This window comes from Chlorocebus sabaeus, chromosome 11, assembly GCF_047675955.1.
Source record: "Chlorocebus sabaeus isolate Y175 chromosome 11, mChlSab1.0.hap1, whole genome shotgun sequence".
Taxonomy (NCBI): domain Eukaryota; kingdom Metazoa; phylum Chordata; class Mammalia; order Primates; family Cercopithecidae; genus Chlorocebus; species Chlorocebus sabaeus.
Window position 1 is genome coordinate 67,953,836 of NC_132914.1, and position 26,704 is coordinate 67,980,539.

The 26,704-nt window shown below is 38.0% G+C and overlaps 1 protein-coding gene across 3 annotated transcripts in view; it reads right to left on the reverse strand.

The window, feature by feature from the left end:
- Positions 1-26,704, reverse strand: part of PTPRR (protein tyrosine phosphatase receptor type R) — a 283,354-nt gene that overhangs the window by 128,713 nt on the left and 127,937 nt on the right. For 2 of the 3 annotated variants that reach the window (XM_008004011.3, XM_008004012.3), the window contains exon 3: positions 2,046-2,159. In XM_008004011.3, coding sequence (XP_008002202.3) covers positions 2,046-2,159 — 114 coding nt within the window. Of the gene's footprint in view, positions 1-2,045; positions 2,160-19,692; positions 19,927-26,704 lie in introns of those variants that run through there. The other variant, XM_008004014.3, reaches the window with a different exon arrangement.

A 26,704-nucleotide genomic window follows, 5' to 3' on the forward strand; every position in this document is an offset into this window, starting at 1 on the left:
TGATGTGAAACATGTTTATAACAATATAAATAGTTTGTGACCTAATAACAGCTACAGTAGGTACAGAGCACTTGAGTTGTGCGTAACATGCTCCTATTTACCTTAAATCTCTTATCTCATTCATTGCTCAAAACACCCCTAAGCGATGGGTATTATTATTATCTCTATTTTACAAATAAAATGTAAGTGACTTGGCCACATTCACACAGATGGAATATGACCACACTGGAAATGAAGTATGGTTTTATCTGTCTCCAAAACACATGCTGTTAATCATCATGCTTTGCTATCTCAGGTATTGTAACTCTAGGTATTATAATAAGTACTTTTAACCATGCTACTAACACATTCTCTGAGGATATGATAAGTATATCCCTTCCTCAGTCTGGCAAATCCCTCCTTCATCCCTGCAAACAGTTATTATGCTCATTAAACCTAATATGTATAAAAGTATATCTAAGATACCTGTATCATCTCTATATATATCTTAGCAAAATATATGTGCACAGGTTGATGCGTATATATTTTTATATGTATATATATATAGAAAATTTAGATCTAGATCCAAAACTTTTTTTTGTTTTTGAGATGGAGTTTCACTTTTGTTGACCAGGCTAGAGTGCAACGGCATGATCTCTGCTCACTGCAACCTCCACCTCCCGGGTTCAAGTGATTCTCCTGCCTCAGCCTCCTGAGTAGCTGGGATTACAGGTGCCTGCCACCATGCCTGGTAAATTTTTGGCATTTTTAGTAGTAGAGATGGGGTTTCACCATTTTGGCCAGGTGGTCTTGAACTCCTAACCTCCAGTGATCCACCCACCCGGTCTCCCAAAGTTCTGGGATTACAGGTGTGAGCCACCGGGTAACCTTCACTCATTCAGGGGAATGTTGTATTTCTTCTTCTTGGTACGAGTTAAAACTTTTTAAAAGCTTGTTTACTTCTAGAACATTGTTGATTCACAGGATACAAGTTTTTATGAAGAAATGAAACAACTCACTCTCCACACACAGAAAAACTAAAAAGAAACATAAACCCCAAACCAAAACAAAAAGCAAATTCCCTCCATAGTGAATGCAGATTGATGCAGTAGAAAGCCGAGCTCCATGCAGCAGAAGCACAGCAATTTAAGGCTGGGGGAACATGAAGTCCTTGCTTGGACTCCCATTGCAGTGGACATTAAGAACAATTTAAAACCTGCACAGTGATCCCAAAGTCCCTTTTCACATAAAACTGAGGTGACTAGCTTTTTACAAAGAGACAGTCATCTGATCTGAATTGCTTTTTTTTGGCCTTTGCTCACGCCCATTTTCCAGTGCAGATGGGAACATGTAGTTGTATGATATCCAGGTTCCCAACCACCAAGGAAAGAGAGGAAATAATGGATGTGGGTGATTGACAGACAGGCCTCGACTGTGTACTATACAACAGATCCTTTGGGTTTACTTTTTTTTAACCACTCAGATGCCCATTCAAGTTTTCTCTTGGTTTTCCTGGACTACCAATTCCTGCATTCCATCTGGGCTGCAGTCCTCAGGGTCAGTTCTTTATTCTTTATTTAAAATGCCCTGCCTTCTGCACTCAATGTCCCTTGTTCTATTGATATACTTTAAAGGGTTTTAACAAATAATGTCTGGAAACTGCCTTACCTGATATAGAAGCTTTCACTCTAATGGAGAATATTTTCAGAGTAGTGCCAGGTTGGTAAGGCAAGTGTTTTGGACCCTTTCATACTTACCACAGGACCTAGTCTTGAACTATGACAGAGTTAACAAACTTACGTTATAAAGGGCCAGATGATAAATAGTTTAGGCTTCATGAGCCAACCTTTTGTGACTACTGAACTCTATCACTGTAACATAAAAGCCACCATGGGCAATGGGTAGATGAGCGGATATGGTTTGTTTCATACAATTTTATTTGCAAAAACATGATGCGCCAGATTTGGCTCATGAACCATACAACTATAGCATGAGCCCTTTAGTGATTTAAAAAAACCACATACACACAGCTTGAATTTTGGGAATGTGAAATGTGGGTATCTTACAATGAGGCGATTGATATGCACTTGCTGGGGTAAGAGTCCTAAAGCTGCAGCCACTCCTTGGCGGAAGATCCGAAGCAAGGTTATGTTCAGTTTGTTTACATCCATTTGCAGTGTCTGGAAAATAAGGACAAAAATAAATCCAAATTATAGCATTAATAAGTCTTTGGTTCAGGACATTCAGTTCTTGACTGACCACAGTTTCTGTGACTCTGCGAAGTTTACAATAATAATGCTTTATTGCATTTTTTGATAGAAATAAAATTATAGGAACATTGCATGTGAAATTTTAAATGGTATTAGTTAAAAAGATATATACACCATGGAACATTGTGCGGCCATAAAAAGAATGAAATCATGTCCTTTGCAGCAACATGGCTGCTACCAGAGGCCATTATCCCAAGCGAAGTAATGCAGAAATAGGAAACCAAATACTGCATGTTCTCACTTGTAAGTGGGAGCTGAACATTGAGTACCCATGGACATAAAGATGAGAGCAATGGACACTGGAGACTGCTAGAGGAGAGAGGGAGGGAAGGGGGTGAGGGACTGCCTGTTGTGTGCTGTGCTCACTGCCTGGGTGATGAGATCATCTGCACCCTAAACCTCAGTGTTATGATACAGTGTTCCCACGTGGCAAGCCTGCACATGTACCCCCGAATCTAAAATAAAAGTTGATTTTTTAAAAAAAGATGGTATATTATATAATAATGAAATTTGTCTAGTTATAATAAAAAGCACAAATGAATGGTCAATTCATGAAGAATTTCATTGAAATGTGCCTTGAATAATTTTGCTTTAGTTTAGTTCCAGATGACAGAATGGAATCTGTGGCCAAGTGTATTTCAGTTATCCATCTTCAATTTGTGTTCATACAAGTCACAGAGAGAAAGATGCTGTGTAAGTTCCATAAGGCCTGTCTTCACAGTTTCTATACATAGTGATTTGCCGCCAGTACAAGGCAAAAGAATGAGGTGCAAGAATACATTTTCAAACTCTGGTAAAAATGCCAGTGGTACTGATGATTTGATCTAAGATAAGCAATTTTTATTCAGTTGTTTCGGCAAACACTCAACTTTCAGGTTTGCTTAGGAAAAAATCTAAATATTAAAAAATTCCTAAATACAAATCAAGTTATAATGATAATATCATAATTATCATAATAGTAATAATAACCTTCATTGAAGCCCCAGTATGATTACTACACTGAAACCATGAAGTAGTTTACTGTATATATTTTCAAAAATGCCTCATTAGTCATTTGAGAGATACTCAAGGTAGGGAAACCAAATCTTTTTGCATTTCTTTTATTCTTATAATACTTAATTCACTAATTTGAACATAGTAGGCTATCAATAACTGTTGAATGGCTGCAGTATCACCTGTTCTGTAAAGCTAGGCATCCTTCTGAGTACACACTTCTCTAATAATGAGATTGGTTTCCATGTGCAATCTCCTATAGAGTAGGAACTCTTTAGGGGAACTTCCCTTAGTTTGCTTTAAAAAGAGATTAATACTGTTTCAAGCATTTATAATCTCATAAGGAAATACCATAATATATCCTCTATTTTGTACCTGCAAGTAGGTAATAAATAAGGGATTGGAAGCTGGATTAAATGCTCAATGCTACAGGAATCAGAGAGAATTTGGGAGGTCAAAAGAGGTATAGGGTTCCCAGTCAAGATGATGGGCCCAGCTAAAGCTCCAGCCTGCATTTCCACCTTAGGGTCTCTCAATGCCTGCATGGAGGCAGGGGCCCTAAGGTTTGGCTAATTTAGGTACCTGGAACTGGACTCCTTGTGAAAAATTAAGATCCAGAAAATGGCAGAATCATTGAGAAAGTCTACTTAAGAGAACCCAATAATAGGCAACAATTTGCTTCTGGGGAGGAGACATAAGAGTGATGTTGGAGTATATAGAAAGCTATGTCAAACACAATAGCACTTTAACATTTTTTCAAATTTATTTTTTTTTAAAGCTTAAAACAACAGAAATTTCTTGTCTTGTCGTACTAGAGGCTAGAAGTCTGAATCAAAGTGTCAGTGGGGCCATGTTCCCTCTTAAATTTGTAGGGGAGAATCCTTCCTTGCTTCTTCTAGCTTCTGGTGTTTGCCAGCAATCCTTGGGATTCCTTGGCTTACAGATACATCACTCTAATCTTTGCATCTGTCATCACTTGGCTCTCTTCTCCCTGTGTCTTCACATCATCTTCCCTCTGAGTCTCAGTGTCCAAATTTTCCCTTTTTATAAGAGCCTTGTTATAATGGATTAGGAGCCCTCCCTACTCCAGTAAGACCTCATGTTAACTTGTTACACCTACAACAACCTTATTTCCAAATAAGGTCACATTCTTAGGTACTGGAAGGCTAGAACTTCAACATATGAATTCTGGGGTGGTGGTGAGGTAGGATGCAATTCCACCTTTAACAACGAAAAAGTCAGAATTCTGAGGAAAGAAGTTGCTAATTTGTAGCCAGGGAATTGACCAAGAACTTTAGTAATTTTGCACGTTTTCTTTTAGGCTCTGAGTCAATACAAGTAGGAAGTTCAGGTGGTTCCCTGGGTGTTCATTCCTGGTTGGAGAGCTGTTTGGGAGGCTGGGAAGGTCCATTGAAGCATAATTCTATTCCAGAGGTGGCTTGGCAGATGGAGCATATCATGGGTAAAGGCAGTGGTAAAGTCTTGGTGAGGCAAAAAAAGAGGTAGATGAATCCAGACACAATTTGAAATAGACCTTTCTGTTCCAGGTTCACTTCTCAGCATGTCACAGAAAGCAATTCCTAGTAGATCTGAGGAAAGTGACTTCTCTCTCAACAGAATGTTACCTTCTTCCAGAGAGTAATAATTTTTTATTAAAAAAAAAAGCATCTAATGGTACATAAGTGTTTGCTACATTATTTTCTGTATTTTTAATAGCCTAAATATGTATCCAATATATAACAGAATATTTTAATGCAGAAAGTAAGACTTGAAGCCAACCTTAAAGGACAAGTAGGATTTAGAAATGCAGTGATGAGGAAAATAGCATTATACTGTTAAACACAATAGACGCATCTACCTGGCATACCTGGGAGACTAGAAATACTCAGTCCACCTGGTCATCCTGAGAAATAGAGGCTTCCTTTCATCCGTGGCCTGTTTAAAGATGAGACACTGTATTGGAGACTCTGTCTACTACCCTTCCCTTGCAAGGTCAAAGATGGATTCCTTAGTTTTCTCAAATGGTGATGAGTAACCTCTGTCTCACCAGCAGTGTTTGTCAGGCAGGGTGAGCTGGCACACAGTGTGTCTGAATCCCCAGAGGCAGGATTTGGAGCCAATTGTCTACGCTGGGAACCCACAAGTCCCCTCAAGGGGGTTGTGTACACACTGGAGAACTCAATTCCCAAGGCCATGATTAACTTGAGGCTTGTAACTGTGGAAACAGTATTAAAGTCTCAGACTGAAATGGTAAATGGGAAGTGAAATGGGAACTAAAGATTTAAAAATCACTGAAAAAAGGCAACTTTGCAAAAATATAAAAGCTATACATTTGAAACAGAAATTTAGACTACCCAACTATAGTGAAGAAGTGAGTTGAAGTAATTAGTTGAAATTGAAATCATCTGGTTCATTGCATCAAAACATTTGAATGAGTTTCCTCAGTTCTCTGCTTGCCTGTGCAAAGTTGCATTGATTTTGTAGAGCATGCACAGATTTCTGACTATTCCCCATAAAAATAGTGATGCTAAAATATAGTACAGACAGATATCTATATATTTGAAGGCCTAATATGTGCCAGACATTATATATGAGTGCCATTTGAGAAAAAGAAAGGATTCTAGACAAAAATGAGAATTTCATTTTAGACAAAATAAAAAATATATGACTTTATATAGTTAGAAGATATATGCTACCTTCTTCTCTCTGGATAGATGCTAGAAATGCACAGCCTCTCCTCATCCTATTATGTGAAATCGTAACAAGTATGACAGGATATACATTTTCACAGCAGTAACAAGGCAACAGCTTTCAAGTTGCTGTATAACATTCTGCGATATATTTTTGTTTGGATTCTAAACCTGTTTGGTCATTTCTAACATTTAATGTACAAATGATTTAAGATTTTAATTTCAAAGAGATTAAAATGTTCTTTCCAAATGCAAATGGTAAGCCACTTTACAACAGTAAATAATTTCAAATAGTTACTACATAAGAACAATTGAGTATTTTTATTGTTATTACAAATATATAAACACACAGAAAAAAATTAAACATACAAAACTCAAAGACTTCCAATTCTACCTATATTTAAATATAACCGGGCCCCTGTCTTGTTAGATTCCTTTGCCAGTTCCCCACTACTGTTCCCCTCCACAAAGGAAATACTACTTTATGACAAGACTTTCTTTGTTTGGTCCGTAGACTGTCCACCAAAGTAGTTAAAGCCTATGGGCCTTAGGTACAAATCGAGGTGATAGGATTGACGAAAAGTAGCACTTTTATGTACCAGCATTATGTTCGAATTATAAGTATGTGGTTGGCTTTTAGCTATTTACTTTTTAAAGGATAATTGAATCATTTTTGCCTGGCAGGGAGGCAGTTAGTCCCCTCCTGAAGTTATTAGGCAGCCTGGTCTTTCATTTGGTCATACCCAGTAAGAGTCATGACCACACCCAGTGGTCCAGTTAGGGGTCAAAGACCAAAGGTCCATCTCTCTTCCTAAGAGATGCCTCAAGGCTCCTTAGAGAAGTGCTGTCTCAATTCCCAACAGCCACAAAAGGACCCAGCTTCCTTGAGGACCAAAGCTTGCTAGAAGAAATCCACCCACTTCCTTCTAACTCTAATGTGCCCCTCAACCCTTTTTTTTTTTTTAACCTGGAATCTTTAACTCCATTCTTGGTCAAGGAGTTGGAATGGCAAGAGATTTCCAGGAATAAAAACAAATGTTCTCTGTTTATGCCTTTGAACTGAAAAGAGGACCCTGACCTGTCAGAGACATTTTATACTTTCACCCTTTCCTTTTTCACAATTCTCTGCATTTGTCCTCTGCTATTAGTCACAGGCTAATTATTTTTATTTCTATATTACACATTTCCACCTTTCTCAGGGTCTTACACCTGCTTCCCTCTTCCTAAACGTCCCACTTACACTTCAAACTTAATATTACTCAGACTGAACTTACCTTTCTCCTTCTTCCTATCCACAATCAAATTTGCTTCTCTTTCTACACTCACATAATGGAATGAGCTGTCATATTTGGGTACCATCCCGACTCTTCCTTCCTTATTCTTCACACCACCACCACCATGACATCCAATGAATAGTCAAGTTCTGTCTATTCTACCTGCTAAATGTTCCTTGAATATTGAACCCATATTATCTTTATCTATATTTCCATCATTTTAGTTCAGATCATCACCATGACTAACTGGACTATTTGACTAGAATCCTAATGGGTTGCCAGTTTTCTGTGGTCTCTAATTAATTCCCCATATGGACATCATAGTTATCTGTGTAAAATGCTATCCCAATCAAGCTACTATTCTGTTCAAAATACTCTGAGAAAATCTCATTTTCTAATGAATGATCTTTAACTCCTCCATTCACCAAATTTGCCCTGTCCTTCCAGTCTTAACCTCTTACACCTTTCCACCACACACGTCATACTCCAGGCATCCCTAAGGTTTATTAAACACGCCACGTCCTTTTCACATTGTCAGTGCACATGGGGATCAGTGCTAGGGGCTCTTCCTTCTCCTTGGAGACTCAGCCTTTTTGCTACCCGGAATCTTTAGCTCCAGGTAGAAGAGTTAATGATTCCAGTTCAAGATTCATGGTTGGCAAAAACCATTCTGTCAGCCTTCCCTGACTTCCCCTTCCTTTGCTGTTCCTTTCAGTTCTTCAATAGTACTGTGTTGGACTTTAGGATTTTTTTGTTTACATTTTCATAATAAAAATACCATGCTTACTACAACAAAATTTAAGGTACAGATAAATATATGGTAAAAAGTGAAAATATGATTCCCCTTCCTAACCCTTCATCCTAATCCCCAGAAATAACCCTACTAACCATTTCTTGTGTATACTTCCAAATATTTCCTATGTGTACATGGTATAAAACTATATGTATATATCATACATAATATATATTACTATTAAATACAAATAGGATTGAACTATACATTTTGTTCCACAACTTTTTTCATTAATATATCTGAGATACAGTTCTATATTTATAATATATACCATCATCAAATATCATGCTTTGATTCTCATCTAATAATTTCTTATTTTTAAGATTAGTTTATTCCACTCATTTCTGTTATTTCAACAGATTTAGATGTGTTTTATTACTTTGTTTATTTTGTTTTTATTCTTCCTTAGTTTTCAGTCTTTTGCTATATTTTCTGTTTTTTAGTTGTTATTCTACCTTTTTCTTCCCATGTCTATATTTATAACATAAAATAAGGCATGAAAATATATTTAAGCCATTATTTCTTGGTCTATAAAATTTAGGAAGTCTTTATTAACTTCTGCCATGAAAAATGAGAAAATATACCACTCTTCCCACCAATTCTCATAACCTCCCAGTTTTTGTAATATTATTATTTCTATATTGTTATATCTAATGATATTGACATTATATTCTGTGTATTAGAGACTACCCAGAATTCTCCATGATCAATATAAGTGAAAGTAAAGTGATACTTTCAGTCTTAGGCAGTTAACAATGAGGATGCCTTCTCCACCCTCTCTCTCTCTCTTCCGTCTACAAGCTGGATGGGTCCAGGGTCACCCTAAAACTGCATTAAAAATGGTGGAACTACACAAAGGCAGACATCTGAGCCCCCAGATCACTGCATGGATCAGAGGGTACCAATCAGAAACCCACTTTTTTTTTTTTTTTTTTTTTTTTTGAGGCACAGTCTCGCTCTGTCGCCCAGGCTGGAGTGCAGTGGCCGGATCTCGGCTAACTGCAAGCTCCGCCTCCCGGATTTACGCCATTCTCCTGTCTCAGCCTCCTGAGTAGCTGGGACTACAGGCGCCCGCCACCTCGCCCGGCTAGTTTTTTGTATTTTTTAGTAGAGATGGGGTTTCACTGTGTTAGCCAGGATGGTCTCGATCTCCTGACCTCGTGATCCGCCCGTCTCGGCCTCCCAAAGTGCTGGGATTACAGGCTTGAGCCACCGCGCCCGGCCAGAAACCCACATTAAATAGTGACCTTAGTTAAAAACAAACTTTTATTGTGTTAAGCCACTAAGATATGGGTATGTGTTAGCACTGCTTATGCCGATGAATATGTGCTGAAACCATAATTTCTACACTTCTATAGTGATAGTTACACATTCAAATGGATTCAGTGCTCATGACCAGTCTTTTATTTTTAGAAGGATGTCACCATTCTCGAATTCTATATTTTGATTTATCTGTTTTTCAGCTGGGTTTCATATCAAATCGCTTCTTTCAAGTGAGGCTCATGAGTGCTCTATTTCCTGAGGTGTTATATGTTTGCGAATATATTTATGGTGTTTTTAACAATAAATAACAGCTTGGCTGGATATTAAACCCCTGATTCAATCTTTATTTCTATTTTTTTTCTCTCTCTCTTTGAACTCTGCTGCTATTTTCCAATGCCTTCTGGCACTGAGAGTTGCTGTGAAAAATACTCTGGCCTGAGGCTAGTCTGTCTTGTAGCTCACTTGCCTTTCCTGTCCCTCGTCTCATAGAAATCTTTATCTTTAAAGTTAGAAAACTTCACCAGGATATTTCTTTGGGTTGATAGTGCCTATAATGTGGTATGCCCTTATAGTCTACAGATTCCAGAGCCTATTTCAGTAATATTTTCTATTATACATTTGAATGATTTTTCATCTAAACCTTTTGGTCTCATCTTCAAAGACACTAATTATGCAATTATATATTCTTCGTCTTTCTATCTCAGCACATTATTTTATGCACTTATTTTCTCTATATTCTTTGTCTTTCTATCTCAGCACATTTTATGTGCTTATTTTCTCTAAACGCTTGTATGTTTTTATTCAGCTAAAATTCTTTCAAGTCTGCACTCTATGTCCTTATATTTTTTTCAGCAGACTCCTATTTCTTTTGTTTTAAATGTGATTTCAATTTCTCTAATTTTTTTTTTTTTACTACCGTCATTTATCTTCTGAATTCTGACAATTTATTCTTTGTGATTGTTGTAGACAAGATATGGACTGTCTTGATTGTATCCAACAGGAGATGACACAAAACTTATGTTTATAGTTTCTTGGTCTTTTGCATTCATTTTTGCTTTTGTTTGCTTTTTAGACAGAGTTTTCACTCTTGTTGCCTAGGCTGGAGTGCAGTGGTGCCATCTCAGCTCACTGCAACCTCCACCTCCCAGGTTCAAGTGATTCTTCTGCCTCAGCCTCCCGAGTAGCTGGGATTACAGGCATGTGCCACCACACCCAGCTAATTTTTTTTTTTTTTTTTTTTTGTATTTTTAGTAGAGACAGGGTTTCACTACATTGGCCAGGCTGGTCTCAAACTCCTGACCTCAGGTGATCTGCCCACCTTGGCCTCCCAAAGTGCTGGGTGTACAGGCATGAGCCACCACGCCCAACCCTCCATTCATTTTTAAGTCTTTTTTTTTTTTTTTTTCTTTCAGGAGTTCAGCTTCTGTTTCTCTCTTAAAATCCTGCAATAACTTTCTATCCTGTTTAGAGTTAAATTCCATCATGTGGGCTCACAAGGCCCTGCTTTATCTGATTCCTAGTAGCTGTGAGCTTCATCTCATAGACCTTTTTCAAGCCACTCTGTCCTTTTTCCAGTTCCTATGCTCATTTTCCCCTTATGGGCTTGGCGTGCCCCTGCCTGCTGCCTGGGGAAGTGTTCACCATTATTGGGTGGGGGCTCCTTCTGGTTGTTTAGCTCTGTCTTAACATCACTTCCTCAGAGAGGCCTTCCCAGCCTGACCACTCTCTATCAGATCACCCTGCTCTCTTTTCCTCATAGCATTTATCGCTAGCTGACAGTTTCTTGTTTACTTGTTTATTGTATAATCTTACTTTACAAAAATCTGGGCTCCATTGGTGCGGGGCCTTGTTAGTCTAGTTCTCTGCTGTCTCCTCAAGACCCGAAACAGTGCCTGGCACATAGTAGGTATTTAATAAATCCTTGTGAAATGAAGGGACACATGTATTATGATAACCAACACTGTAGTTATTAAGTGAAAGAATCTGAGTTACATGATAGGCTTGGAAGGGGTAACAAACCTAGGCCTCATGCTTGAGGAAGGTATGTTCAATTTAGTTTACCTGTAATACTGAATCATTAAAAAACACAAATTTAGCACAATTTGTATTTGATTTAGAATTAACATGTCTCTGACACTTTGACTACAATAACATTTAAGTGGGAGCAAAATCAAAAGTCTCATCAACTTTTTGAAACTCACTTTTTTTTTCTTTTTCTTTTTCTTTTTTTTTTTTTTTCAGACGGAGTCTCGCTCTGTCACCCAGGCTGGAGTGCAGTGGCACAATCATGGCTCACTGCAAACTCCGCCTCCTGGGTTCAAGTGATTTTCCTGCCTCAGTCTCCCAAGTAGCTGGGACTGCAGGTGCCCACCATCACACCCAGCTAATTTTTGTATTTTTAGTAGAGACAGGGTTTCACCATGTGAGCCAGGATGGTCTTGACCTCTTGACCTCGTGATCCACCTGCCTTGGCCTCCCACAGTGCTGGCATTACAGGCGTGAGCCACCGTGCCCGGCTGAAACTCACTTTTAGTAGGCAATATCAATATATATTTTATGCTATATTGATTGTACATTAAATTCAAATGTATCCAGTGTTAGTGCCCATTTCTTGCTAATTTGAGTTTTAAAATTTACCTTTCTAATTATGTAAGTTAATGCATATGATAGAACATTTAGAAAACATAACGAATTAGAAAAGAGAAATAAGTATTATTTCTTTTGGGATAATCATGTATCCCATCACCCTGGGATAAAGTTGTGGTATTTTTAGTGTTAGTTGTTTTTTTTTTTTTCCTGATATATAGGTTATATCATATAATGTATATATGCATATATGCATATACCCACATATATCATACAAATATTTATCCATTTTCATGTGATGCTATAGCTACTACATTTCTATGGCTTTCCACTTTCCATTATATGGGCAGGAAACACTTTATTACCCAGTCCTGATGTTTTATTCTGTGTGGTAGCAGTTTTAATATAATAATATTCCTGGATTCTTCCTCTCGTCAGTCTCCCTAGGAGAGGGAAAGTGACTTGTGTAATTGGTGCATTTGGAATAAGATAGTGGGGCATGTGTAGCTCTGTGATTTCCTTTAGGGTTCTGCCTGCCTGTAAAGACCATATAATCTGGTCTGTTCTTTGCAAGTGGTAAAGTAAGCCCCAAAGCCATTGTCCCTGTAGGGGAGTGCTGTGGTTTACCATTGCTGCCTGTGACTGGTGAGAAAATTTGCTTGAAGCAGATGCAGTCATAAAAGAATATCACTTTCATGCTTTGAAGTCACAAATTCAGCAGCTCTGTCAGCAATAGAATTGACATTTTGATCTCCGTAAGCCCAATTCCTCTGTCTTTTCCAGGCAGGAGAGAGAGCTGTTATGCCTTTTCCACTAAAACACCAATACATGGCACCAAAAAGTCAGACAAAAAAAATGGGCTCTACAACTTTACAACTTTTCTTGCTAGGTGGCCTTATTTCAGCACAGATATCTATGCTTGTAGACAGGTCAGAGAAACATCATGGTAAATGGTGTTATGGAAGTCAGGAGTAGGGAGTTTCCAAAAGAGGTTTCTCAACAGAGCCAGATACTGCTGGAGGTTAAGGAAAATGTGAAAAGAAAAAGGCTGTCTGATGTGTTAATGAGTAGGTAATTGGAAGCCTTTAAGTCCTGATACTCAAAATGTGATTCAAGGTGCATCGGGAGGCCATGTGATCCTCACTGCAACTCACATGAAAAGTGCAAGTTCCTTGCGCAGCCATATAGGTGCATTCAGTACAACTGCAGACTTTTTTATGCCAAAGGGTTATTGAGTGAGTTTTTAAGGGTTGGTACAATTTGGTCTTAGTAAACTAAAATTAGTATGTTGTTAGTATATTGACCCTTTTAAGAGGTGAAGGAGTGAGGTATAATGAAGAAATAGGCAGGACACCCAGACCAATTTTGGTCAGAACAAAAGGGTAAAGATAGGATGGTAAACAGAGAGAATACATTTTTTCCCCATAGTTCTAAATAACTATGACCTTTATACTACAGCAATAGTGTCTTAGATGACTTACTCTTCCTTCTTAAGCTCCTTATATTACTGATGAGCTACCCCTTTTAACACATGAAATAACAATACTAACAGTATTGGTAAGAATAATACGTTGAGACATTTCATAAACAGTTACAATACCAACTTCATGAGTTTTTCATATCTTTGCTCAGTTGTTATGATCAATTGATAAGCTAATTAAAACAATTCACAAAAGAGCTAAATGAGTATTGATAGAGAGTGAGAAAAGATACCTAAATTTCTTGTTTATAAAAGGTAAGACCTTGTGGACAAGGACAATATTCAGGAGCTTCTTGAATTTTGTGCTCACACATTTAAAAGTGCTTGCCTGTTTTCTAAACTGCTAGGGAGCCTGAGCACAGCTTAACAAAATAAATGTTTTTGTGTGTTCAGATGTCGCAGGTAGGTGAGCAAATACCAATCAAAAACTGCCACAGTATCAAATACTAGTTAAGATAGGGGTTAGTAAGGCAGACTTGGGTTCAAACCTGGGTTGAGTGGCCTTGGTCAAATTTCTTCTCAGTAGAAGAAAATGAGGCTCAGTTTCTTCACCTGACACATGCATCCCTTTCATAGTCTTTAATGTGGACCCTACGTGAGCTATTGATAGGGGATCTTTGGGGTGTCAATTTTCTGGCCAGAAACCTCTGTGGCTGGTGGCACCTTTGCCCAAGTTCTTGTTCTGCATTCAGGAAGAATGAGGTATGTAGACAAGTGAAGGGTGAACAAGACAAAGATGAGCTTTATTAACTGTTAGAACAGCTCAATGCAGACCCACAGTTGATAGCTTTTCTCTGTAGGCTGATCATCTGTGGAGTGTTCAGCTCTCAGCAGAGAGGAGGCCCTGGAGAGGGTAGCTCCTCTCTGCTACTGGTCGTCCAGACATCTACTGCTGTCAACAGAGAGGAGGCCGTGGAAAGGATTGTTCCTCTCTGCAGCTGGTAGTCCCATCTCCCCAGGTCTCTGAAACTCTCAGTAGAGAGGGTAGCTCCTCTCTGTAGCTGATTGTTCTGTCCTTTCCTACTTTCAGCAGAGAGGATAGCTCCTGTCTGCAGCTGGTTGTCCCCTCTCCCTCTTCATCTCTCCACCCTCTGCCTGCTCTGGCTGAGGCCTTTATGGGTCTCAGAGGGTGGGGAAGTGCATGCTAATTAGTTCATAGGCAGCCATGGGTGGGCCCAGGAAAAAGCACCATGAGCTCCTGCTCTGGGTCTGCAGGACTGGCAGCCCCGGCCCCCAGGCTTTACTGGGGACCTGCCATTTTCTGCCCAGGAGCCTGCCTCCCATGGCCATCCATGGTGCCCAGGCTGCTGGAACCAAGAGACACCTGCAGCTCAGCATTCAGCTGCCCTCAGTCCCCCTTTAGTTTCCCCTCTTTTTGGCACCCAAAGTCTGGGGGGTGTAAGGCTGTGGAGGGCTGACACGTCAGCACTGCCCTGAGCAGTGGGCTCAGCCCCAACCCTGCTCCCAGATGAGACCAGGTGCCCAGAGTAGGGAGAAGTCAGGCAGCAGAAACAGGCACTCCAGCCTGCAAGGGTAAGAATGCAGGGATGCCTGGGTCTGCAACTCAGGTTTGGGTGGCTGCAGCTGGGAGCAGAAGAAGCGGGTTCCTGCTTGCCCGGTGGAGCAGGAGGCCTAGATCTGCAGCCCTGACTTGGGCAGCTGCAGCCTTGCCCAGGAGGGTGGGGCTTCTGCCTACTCCTGGTTCCCGAGAGCACAGGGGTGCCCAGGTTGCAGCGGTGGCCTGGACACCTGCAGTTGCACCTGGGGAGCTCCCACTTGCCAACTTGGAAGGGGCAGGGCTCTCGCTTATGCCGGCTCCACAGGCTCCATGGCGCAGGGCACCTGGCCACGCCCCCTGGCAGCCTGAGGCTGGGGCTCCAGGTCCTTGCTGGGCTTGCGCTAGTAGCGGGGCTGGATGGATGCTGCCGAGAGCTCTACCTGTCTCTTGGAGCTCCGCCTGTGGCCCGGGAGCTCAGGGGCTAGCCAGAGCTCCCCCTTGTCCTGAGCACAACCCAACCCAGCCCCGCCCCATTGGGCGGTCCCCAGGGCAGCGGGCTGCTGTTTTGGGGGTCTGTCTGCCTCCTCCCGATACCCTCCCTGCAGCGGCCGGCGTGATGGCAGCCGTCGCACCAGATGGCCACCACTGACGTCACTATTAGCTATAAAACAGCTAGAAATGGCAGATAAAAGGTAACAGTAAACTAGGCTTGAAGATATGTGTTTACTACACCTCAATGTTGACAATGATTAGCTTAGTGACTTCTTTGAATATTCAGTACAAGGGGAAGTGGAGGAACAACTTTGTTGATGAAATGAAGCTCTTGAACGTAGTAACCAGAATAGTAATAATATCAACATTAAAAAGTGGCCTGATTGGATTTGCAGTGTTTACAGTTAATGATTATTACACTTGTTAAGGAGCTTTCACCAAAAGTCAATCAGAAACTCTAGGCCCCAGGAAAAAGCAATGGTCAAAACAATTTCGTTTTGCTGAAATGCTATCATTTGTTTCTGGAGAGAATATATATATTCGAGGTTGAAGGTCAAAACGGCACATTTTAAGAACAGTTATTTGAGTTCAGTATCTCTGTTTCCATTCACTCTCCATCCTGCCCCTTCACATTACAGCTTCTGTGAACTTGCAACTCAAATCCTAAATCTTGTAGAAGACGCTTTAAAGACATTGAATTAAATTCATATTCATCTTTCTTTTCATTTGTACCACTACAAATTAAATATTAATATTGAAACAAAGCCAAATTTAATGATTTAGAATAGAATCCTGTATCCTACTCATTTGAAATGCTTTTTATAACCTAGTTTTTCCTTCATTTCATTAATCTCTGTCATCTATTTTAATATTACCTCTTAATTAGTGTCCCCTTTCACATCCCCTAATAACATTCTTGTGATAAAAACTTTTCTTTCACCTGCAAAGACCTAAAATTTAGAAATTCAATGAAGAACTTTTGTACATTGTTCTGGAAATTTTAAATTCTATACAGTTTTGAGTAAGCCCCCATCCTTATAAGCTGTTTTTAAAAATTATGAAATGGCGAAAGTCTCCACTCTTCCAAGTACAAATTCACTGGAGGAGATAAAGCTTCCATAAAATCTGAAATAATACTCTGTATACTTTTTATGATAGTATCATTTCTGTACTTTGTGACTTCATGTCCATTTATGCTTGTAAAAATATTTTTATAAAAGTTACAGACAGGTCTATGGATGAAATAGAAGAAAACAGATTTAATGCAAAGTTCTTTAGAGACAGGAGAAAAATCACGATTTAACCACAAATAGATATTATCCTGGGTACAGTAAACAAACATAATAGCGAGTTACTTGCTTTTAACAGAGTATTCAATTCTCATTATTATATGTTTGAGTCAACAGAACTTTCCACCTTCCACTCCCCTGATTATGTTTTCAATCTTTTATTGGGATGTTATTTTTCCCAGTTATTCTTGTTCCTTGTTCTCTTTCAGCCTCCCCTCAGTTATTACTCCCCTCTCCTTCCTTCAGTATTTCTCATGCTGATGGCAGAACCCAGGAGCCAAAGCTTGAGTTGAAAATGACTGGAATCAGGGTCAGGCAGAAACCCTGTGTGGACAAAAGCTCAACACTCAGGCAAATGTCTGAAAAACGAGGTCAGACAAATTCAGGTTTCTACATCCAGCACCATCAAAATAACAAAACTCTAATCATCACAGCCCTGACTTCTTCATTCATGGAGCTTTTCTGAAAGGTCAGAGAAGACTTTTCACTACACTGTTCAGTAAGAATTGAGACCAAGATTACTTCGAAGTGACATTTAGGGATGCTTAGAAGTAGATATACATGGGCAAAATAATAATCCTTCAGTCCCCAAGAACTTTGCATTCTAGTCATAAACTGATACTGTCCTGAGTCATTGAATATATAAATATTACTTTTTTTTTAAATTAAGAAATTAACAATCCTTACAGGTCATTGGAGCTTTATTTCAGATGTGGATGAAATAAGGAGATGGCTACCTTTTATGTGCTTATATTCAATCAACAGGAATAGATTCTTTTGGGACTTTCAGCTGATCACGTGCAAAAGCTTAAGCTCTGAAGGGGCACAGAGACCACACAAGCTCTGAAACATCAGTCTGATTACAAGGGTAGTTTGAAGTCTAATGCTCCGTGGAAGGGTGTTATACCTTTACTTTTATTTTTATTCCCTCCATGAAGTAGTTTATGTTTCACTTCAATGGCTGTAATAGGATTCTGTGTTTTCACTCTTCCGGTGAACTACACAATTCTCCAAGAAACACGGTAAAATGAAATGAGGTTTATTGGCATGTGCTTTTAAGATGCAAATAAAAACTCTGATTTAATGTCCTTCAACTTTTATTCCTAGTAATCTTGATTTTTTCTGTCACAGGGGGAATTAATAATTTTCTGCATAGTTAAAATGAATAAAGGCAGAGTGTGGAATAAGTTTTAGCTAGTGTTTTTGTGGTCCTTTCAACTGAAGAAGGATATGGCAAAATAACAACAAGGATATAATTTTCCACAATGTGTTATTTTAGTGATTAGCACCTTGAGAACCATCTCATTTCTAGAAAAGAAAGATTCTGAGTGATGTTGTCTGCAGCATAACTTTAAAGTGATGTTGTCTGCAGCATAACTTTAAAGAACAACATGACTCTGCCTATTTCATCCTGTTATTACTTCTCAATTACCACAGTAAGATTCTTTTTTTTTTTCTTTTAGGAAGATTGGGGTCATGGTATTTATTAGGATTGCACTATATCTGATCTAATTATTAAATTGTTAGAAGTGCATATATTGATCAGAAAAACAAGGGAGACTATTTATAGCTTATTCCTTTTTGTGACAGCTAAATATAGAAATGGCTAATTTGATACAACAGAATCCAGCATCAATTATCAACTGAGTAATTCGCAGTAGCAATTTTAAAATTTAACTTGAAGACTATGAATGCTGTAGGGCAAGATATTTTGGTGTACAAGGCTAAGAAGCCACATCTTCTTTAAAGCTTGATTTCTTTTAAATGATAGATTTAAACAGGTTAGTCCTCCTTATATTAAAAACTATATATGCAACAAATATTAAAAGAAAATCACTGAAAACTTTCCTTTCCCTTTAGTCTAAAATCTTGCTGCTAAGCCCTAAATCCTGCTTGGAAATTCTTGCCAAGCCATAATTTGGCATTATTACCTGCTCATGTCTCACACCAGAGATGTACTTAAAAAAATAAAATCAAATCTGGCAGCCCTTTATTTTGTGGGAAACAGAGCTTGACTTCTTGAATCAAATAATTTATTTGGGCCATCTTGATGACTGTTTTCTGCAATATTGAATCAGACAGAAAGTTAATCCAATTTTGTTATTAAGATGGATGTAAAGACCAGATGCATTATTTTTTGACATTGTGATTCATCATCAAGGACCACAGATAAAATTAAAATTATCTATAACTTTGTACCAACAGCAGAATCATTATATTGTTTTTAAATATTCAAACTAAATTCTTATTTTTAATCTTTGTTGTCTGGAACTTTGTACAATGCCTAGAACACAGTGGAAACTAAATACATACTTTTTGAAATAAACAAGTGAAATAAACATTGTGCGAGGTTTTTCACCTGAGGATAGCACTTTCTATACAGATTAATAAATAAATATATATATGATTTTTAACAAGAGCCATATTTAAGTCAACATTAGAGTAAGGTTCTTGGTTTACTGATGAAAAACAACAAAGCTGAGTTCCCCAGCTGGGAATTTAGCTGATGATGTCTCATAGCACTGACTTTCACTCACTGGACCCCACATGCAATTATAACAGAAGCTACTGACTAGTGTTTTAGTGAAGTCTGCACACAAACACAGGGTACCCGGGATGTCAATATTATAAAAATGTCTAGATTTAGTGAATTAACCCACTGTAATCCTCTCTCAATTTTCGTTTCTAGTCGTAGTCATCTTTTCCCCGATGTCAGTGTGGGAACCACACTAAACAAAGCAAAGAAAATATCTGCTCCACTCAAGGTCCTTTACGAACTTTTGAGTTCTGTTCAAGTGAACATATTTGTAATTCTACTCTCCTTAGGATGATTATGAATTTTACAAGAAACTCCTTATGATTGTGGTAGGATCTTTATTAAGATATTTTGAATGGTTGCATAGCATTTTCTTTTAATTTCAGACTTTTAGGCTAAAGATATTTCCCTAGATATCACAGAGGTTCTATGCTGACTCATTTATCTACATTTACATGAACAGATATAGACATAAATCTTAATATTTACCCTTCTAAGCTCTCAACATTACACCGAGGACCTTCTGCCTGTCATGAGAGATTATCTTACCTGTTTGGAAACTGACTGCATGTTGTGATGAAGTTGGCTTCCATTTGTACTGTTCTTTGTGTTATTTCCTCACCATAGCAAGCAGGACTAATCGTAAAGCTTTCTAAGCTTGTGTGCTGAGATGAAGCCTCATTTAGTCACCTGGAGGTAACCGCCTGGTACTATTTCTAGAGACACTGCGGATCCCAGGTCTACTGTAGCAGCCTGTGCTTTCCCAAGAGATATCCCAGGTGCTTGCTGTTTCAACAGTTTACTAGAATTGAAATTCATGGGGATTTTTTTTCCATGGGAATTAGCAAAACTGTAAGATGAGAACTTTATGGGCTGTGGACAAGATGTGTTGCATGAGGAATGTTTTTATCTTCCTGACTTAAAAAATATTAAATGCTCATAAGCTATTTTCATAATAAGCACGAATTTCTTTTCAAAGTTCCACTATTTCCACCAAAATTTTCTTACTTGGTGCTAGGGGCTTTACAGATATCTTATTTTAGCAGTTAGCATGACTTAAAAACAAGGATTATTATTAATTTTTATATTGATGGGCAAATTAAAGGGACTCAATCAGAGGCAAAGTAACAAATCTGGGATTCAAATACTGGTTGGTCTGATTTTAAAACTGATGATTTTTTTCTCTCACCATACCATACGCATACCATTACAATTGAACCCAGAGGGATTTCAGATAACTGTTGTAATTATTATTATTAGAGAAATATTTGGTCTAAAAAATAGATGGCAAGAAAAAATTAAGACATTATCGCCGTCTTTTAGAAGCTAATAGTCTGATAGAAAAAGGGTAGTTGAAATAGTAGGAATTCCATGAATTATGGACTCAAGTTATATGACATAACTCTAGCAAGGTTGCAATAAAACTTAATCATTTATACATTACTGGGCACATGGAATTGATTTTAAGGCAATAGGACAGTGTTAAGAGTCTTAAAAATGTTCATCATCTTTAATCCAGTAATTCCCCATCTGCAAATTTATCTTAAGAAAATGATCTCAATGAATAAAAAATAAGCAGGCACACATATTTGCTTTGCGACACAATAGTAAAAAATCAGAAGCAACTTAAATGAACATCAACAGTAGAAAGGATAATGTTACATCAACAGTAAAAAGGATAATGTGACATCAACAGGATATAATTGTCTAATTCTTCCTTTCATTCCTGCATCATTAGTTCACCCTTTCTACTAGATCTTTCTAATTTATGTTCAAATGTGTTACAATATTTCTCACATTAAAACAAAAGCCGAACAAATCCAAATATCCTGTTATCCGGCTACCGTTTCTTTTTGTTAATCACAGTTTAAACAAAAGGTCTCAAAAGAGTTGCCCATATTTATTGTTTCTAATTCCTCTTTCCACCTCCCATTCTCCCTGTATCAGCTCCTGTTAAACTAAACCAGGATTGCTACATATAATGTTCAATCCTTAATCTTCCTCCTGTTGACTTTCCTCCTTTACACAAATGATTCCTTCCTCTGCCCTGATACCGTTTCCTGCCTAGGCTTCCAGGGTGCCACATTTTCTTAGTTTTGCTTCTCATTGGCCATTCCTTTTCAAGTTTCCTTTGCTTATTTGTCCTCATCTTCCTCACCTCTATACAATGGACAGCCCAATGCTCAATTCTTATTCTCTTCTTTTCCTCTATAGTCTCAAATTAAGCAGGATCTCTCCCTTAGAACTCAAGACTCATGCATCCAGTTGCATCCTTGACATACCTCCTTAGATAACTAACTGGATCTTGTCCACACTGAACTCCTGATTCCTACTCTACTCACCTCTACCCTGCATCTGTTCCTCTGTCAATTCTCTTCTTTTCCATAACTAGCAACTTCAATCTTTCCTGCGCTCAGGTTAAAAAACCAGCCATCCCAGGAGGCAGAGGTTGCAGTGAGCGGAGATCGCACCACTGCACTCCAGCCTGGGCGACAGAGGGAGACTCCATCTCAAAAACAAAAACAAACCAGACATCATTCTTGTCTCCCTTCTTTCCCTCCAGAGTTGGTAAAACCGGTTAGCATTAACTATGAACAATTTTCAGAACAAGACCATTTCTACCACCTCCACATCTATCATGGGCCAAAGCCACTGCCAGAGCAGGTCTCCCTGCTTCCATTCTGCCTTTTATAGTTTATTTTCTGCAAAAACCTGGAGTAATTTCTGAAGCCATAAATTAGATCATGCCAGTACTTTTTTTAAAAAAACCCTCTGAAGACTTATAACTCATTCAGAATAAAATTACAATCTGACATGGTCCTATTTGATCTCTCTAATAGCACCCCCCCACCTTCCACCACTCTTCCTCGTCTTCCACTTCATTTATTCTAGTCTTCTTGCTGCTTTTCAAACACACCAAGCCCCCGCCAGCCTCAGAGCCTTTTTAAACTGTCTCACTGTTAGAAATCCTCTCTCTGAGATATCTGCAGGGCTCACTCCCTCCCTTCATTCAGGTCTCTACTGAAACATTACCTTTTCAGAGATGCCTCCGCTAATCAGACTTTTTTAGAATACCACCCTTCCTGTCACCATCTGCCTCCTTACCTTGCTTTTACTTCTCATCATTGATGTGTTATATTCTGTTCCTATTAGAAGGTATGCTTCAAAAGAGCAAGGATTTTGGCTGTTTGGCTTACTGATGATCCACAGAGCCTAGATAATGCTTGGCTTATGGCAGAAGCTCAATAAATATCTTTTGGATGAATGAATAAAAGTCTATAATATTAGGTAAAATAAACATAATGCAAATATATGTATATGGTAATTACAACTACATAAATCTGTTAGTCTGTAAGATGTAATGGTTTTGTAAGATCCAAAAAATGCAAAATAGTTGTGGGTGATGGAATTTGAATAAAATATTTTGTTGAGCCAATTTCAGATATTTTTAAAATACAAAATTACCATGTCTATCTGGAAAATGATGGCAGTTGACTGTTACAGAGAATGCAGTGGCTATTTTTGAGAAATGACTTGCTTCAACCACATATCTCAGAGGCAAAAAACCACAGTGATTTCAGAGTTAATACCACTCTCCACATTTGGACATCATTTCCCACTAGGTACAGCACACCAGTTAAGTGCTATGATTCAAAGTCAGACTGTCTGGGTCTGAAGCATAACTCTTCAACTCAACGGGATAAACCTGGGCTAGTTACTTAACCTCTCACAAGGTCAGTTTCTTCATCTGAAAGAGAAGATAATGGTCTACTGTGTCTGAAGTTGTTAAGGGGATTGATTGAGAAAGCTTCTAAGATGCGTAGGGTGTTGCCTGGAACCTAATATGCACTCAATAAATGTTACCATTAAGTAGTTTTGTTATTATTAAGTTGGGCAGAGATTTTCACAGACGAAATTCAAAATGGTTAAATGACGACTAATAAGTGGCAGAATTAGGCCTTCTTACCCCATATTTAATTTTTCAACTGTGTCATGTGGCTATTCTTCAGGAGACAAGATTGGACCCATTCTGCTTAGTATGGTTGTCTCTTGCTGAACTTTTTTGTCATATCTCATATCCATGTCATAATTTACTAATAGTGGCATCTCATAAGTGATGTAAATTTCAAACTTATATCTTGCAATTAGCTTATTTTAAAAATATGGACAATAAGATGTAATTATTTTAAAGACCGTTTAAAACCTTTAAGTTTCAAATAATTTAAAAATTCTCATATAGGGGATAGATATTAAGAAAAACACTAAATTTTGTACACATGCTGACTTCTGTTATATGAGAGGTCTTCAAAATCTTCATGGAAAATGCATATTGTGAAAAAAAGATGCATCAATTAAAATTTTTTTTGCACAAAATAAACTCAAATGAACTTGTTGTAACATGTCTGAACAGGATCTAGTTTGAGGCACTAAGAAGAATGAGATATCAGTTTGAAAAGAGCCCCTGTCAGAGCGACATTAATTCTTCCAAAATTGAAGAATTTTAGCAGAATTCTTTCTATTTAAGGAAAGACAAAAACCAAATTTATAGTGAAGTTTGGATAGAAGAATAGTGAAATCATTAATGATCTACTAAAAGTTTACTGGGACAATGTACCAAAGATATCAGCAGTTTACCAATGGATAACTCGTTTTAAGAAGGAATGAGACAATGTTGAATGTAAAGCCTGCAGTGCAGATCATATCAATTTGCAAGGAAAATGTTTATCTTGTTTGTGCCCTAATTGAAGAGGGACAATGATTAACAGCAGAAACAATAGTCAATACTATTGACATATCAATTGGCTCAGGTTACACAGTTCTGACTGAAAAATTAAAGTTGAGCAAAGTTTCAACATGCTGGGTGTCAGAATCATGCCCAGATCACAGCAGAGTTTTCAATGGAAATTCTAAGTAAGTGGGATCAAAATCCTGAAGCATTTATTTGAAAAATTGTAACAGGAGATTAAAAATGGCTTTATCATGTTTAATCTTGTACAACCTTGGAGACAAAGCATAATCAAAGCAATGGCTACCAAGAGGTGGAAGTGGTCCAGTCAAAGCAAAAGTAGAATCAGTCAAGAGTGAAGGTCGTGGCAACAGTCTTTTGGGATGCTCGAGACATTTTGTTTGTTGACTTTCTGGAGGGCCAGAAAACAATGACATCTACCTATTATGAGAGTGTTGTGAGAAAGTTAGCCAAAGCGTTACTAGAAAAACACCTGGGAAAGCTTCACCAGAGAGTCCTTCTTCACCACAACAATGTTCCTGCTCATTCTTCTCATCAAACAAGGGCGATTTTGTGAGAGGTTTGATAGGAAATCATTAGGCATCCAACTTACAGTCCTGATTTGGCTTCTTCTCATTTACTTTGGTTTCCTAATCTTAAAATATATTTAAAGGGCACCAATTTTTCTTCAGTTAATGATGTAAAAAATATTGTATTGACATAGTTAAATTCCCAGGACCCTCAGTTCCTTAGGGATAGACCAAATGGCTGGTATCATTGTCTACAAAATTGTCTTGAACTTAAAATGGAGCTTTTGTTGAGAAATAAGATTTATATTTCTTATTTTTATCTTTTAATTCCATTTTCCATGAACTTTTTGAAGTTCCCTCATATACCACAAGCTAACCACATTTCTTTACTAATGAACTATTTAACAGTGTTTGAAGAAATTGGGGAGAAGATGTTAGCTAGTTAAGCCAGATATTTTGTCTCTAGAGTCCCCCCGTAGACAACAGATGAAAATTCTGGAATCATATGTGAAATTTTAAAAATGTACATGTAATCACATTATAAAAATATTTTGTAAAAGATGTTTGTTGCTTAACTCAGTTGCCAAAAATACAGACCTAATATGAGAATGGCCATTGCTAGAAATAATGGTGTGTCCACCTGGGGATTCAGGAAAAGCTGGCATAACCAGAAGAACTCTGAGCTAGAAATAATTATATGTCTATTTACATGAATGACTAAAGAACTTCTCAGAATGAAATTTGTCCTAAGTGACCTGAGGGCTAGGTCTTAAAAGAGGAATTTAAGGACAATAAACTGGAGTGAAATGGAGGGGAGGGAAGAGGAATGTAGATCAAAACTTGTGTCAGAACTCTGGGGAAATGAAGTCTGAAATAAAAACAAAATGAAACGAAGCCTCTACGACATTTTGGGCAAATACATAACTAAGGAACATACACAAATGGAGGAAAAGACACAAGAGAAGACTCCCTTTCTTTTGGTGGTATTTAGTGCAGAGCTTCAAGCCCAGAGGGCCTCCAACAGCTAATCAATACACATGGGTCCTCAATGATTAGACACAGGACCTTGAATCCCAGCAGCAAGTAGAGAACAGTGTCCTTGGTGCAGATATCAATGACATCGGGATCAATCCTGGAAATCCTGACATAGCCATGGGCAGATACTACCACTGCCAACAGCTATGACACTGCCAACAGCTATGGCAATTTCCTATGCACAGGAGACCCCACAGAAGGTGACAGATTCCATAGAAGGTGACCTGGAGAGTAAGGGCAGAAAACTTCACTTCTGCATATGTCATACAAAACCAAAAGAACCATTCTTATGAGAGAAAGTGGATGTCTTCTAGAGATTCAGAGTGGGACAATTGAGAAGGGCTAGAGATCTAGTGATAATTGATGTGTAGGGGTGTGGTAAGGGAGAGGGTATGGAGATTACAAATCTCTGTTATAATGCAAGTCTTATTGTCATGCTAGTATGGCTAGGACAGTATGTTTTTTTTTTAAAAAAAACCTTTTGGGATGCCACATACTCTAACATATTCTCCTTGTCATTTTTCACCTGGCTTACTATTTATCAAAATTCAGGTCTCAGTTCAAATGACCCTTTCTCAGGGGCTCTTTTGTTACACACCCAACTTATATTAAATTACATCTCCTATTTCCTAAGGTGACATTCTTTCTAAATATAACTATAATATTCTTTGAAGACTCCAGCAAGTTCAAGTAAATAGGATGTTGGAATAGCTTCAAAACAGAATAATAAGAAAGGTGATCAACATTTGATGATTTTCCAGAAAGCCACAAATGAAAATTTCACAGTAACCCTAAAATAAGATAAATCCTCATCCACTGAATGTGTGAGAATAAATTCACTTTTTGTTATTAACTCATAAGAATTCTTCTGAGTATATTATTTTTGACTTTTTATTACCATGATAAAAATATAGCTGCATCATTTATTATTCATACAGTCCATTAGAGTGTGTATAAATATCATTTCTATTTGTATTGCAAACTGGAGAAATATATGAGTACCTCAAAATTCATTATTCTCTTTATCCCAAAGGCAGCAACAAAGTTTTAAGATTTATTGTCATTGGTAGAATTATTCTTGATACAAAAAGTAAATAAAAATCTTAAATATGTCTGGTTATTAAATGCATCTTATTTGATGTGCATACTTTATGGTACTTGATTTTGGAGTACTGCTCACTGCCATGTATTTTGAGGAAGGCAATTGCTAAATAACAAAATGTCAAAAACATTTTATTGGGTCCTATATGTTCAAAATGTATTTAGCAGA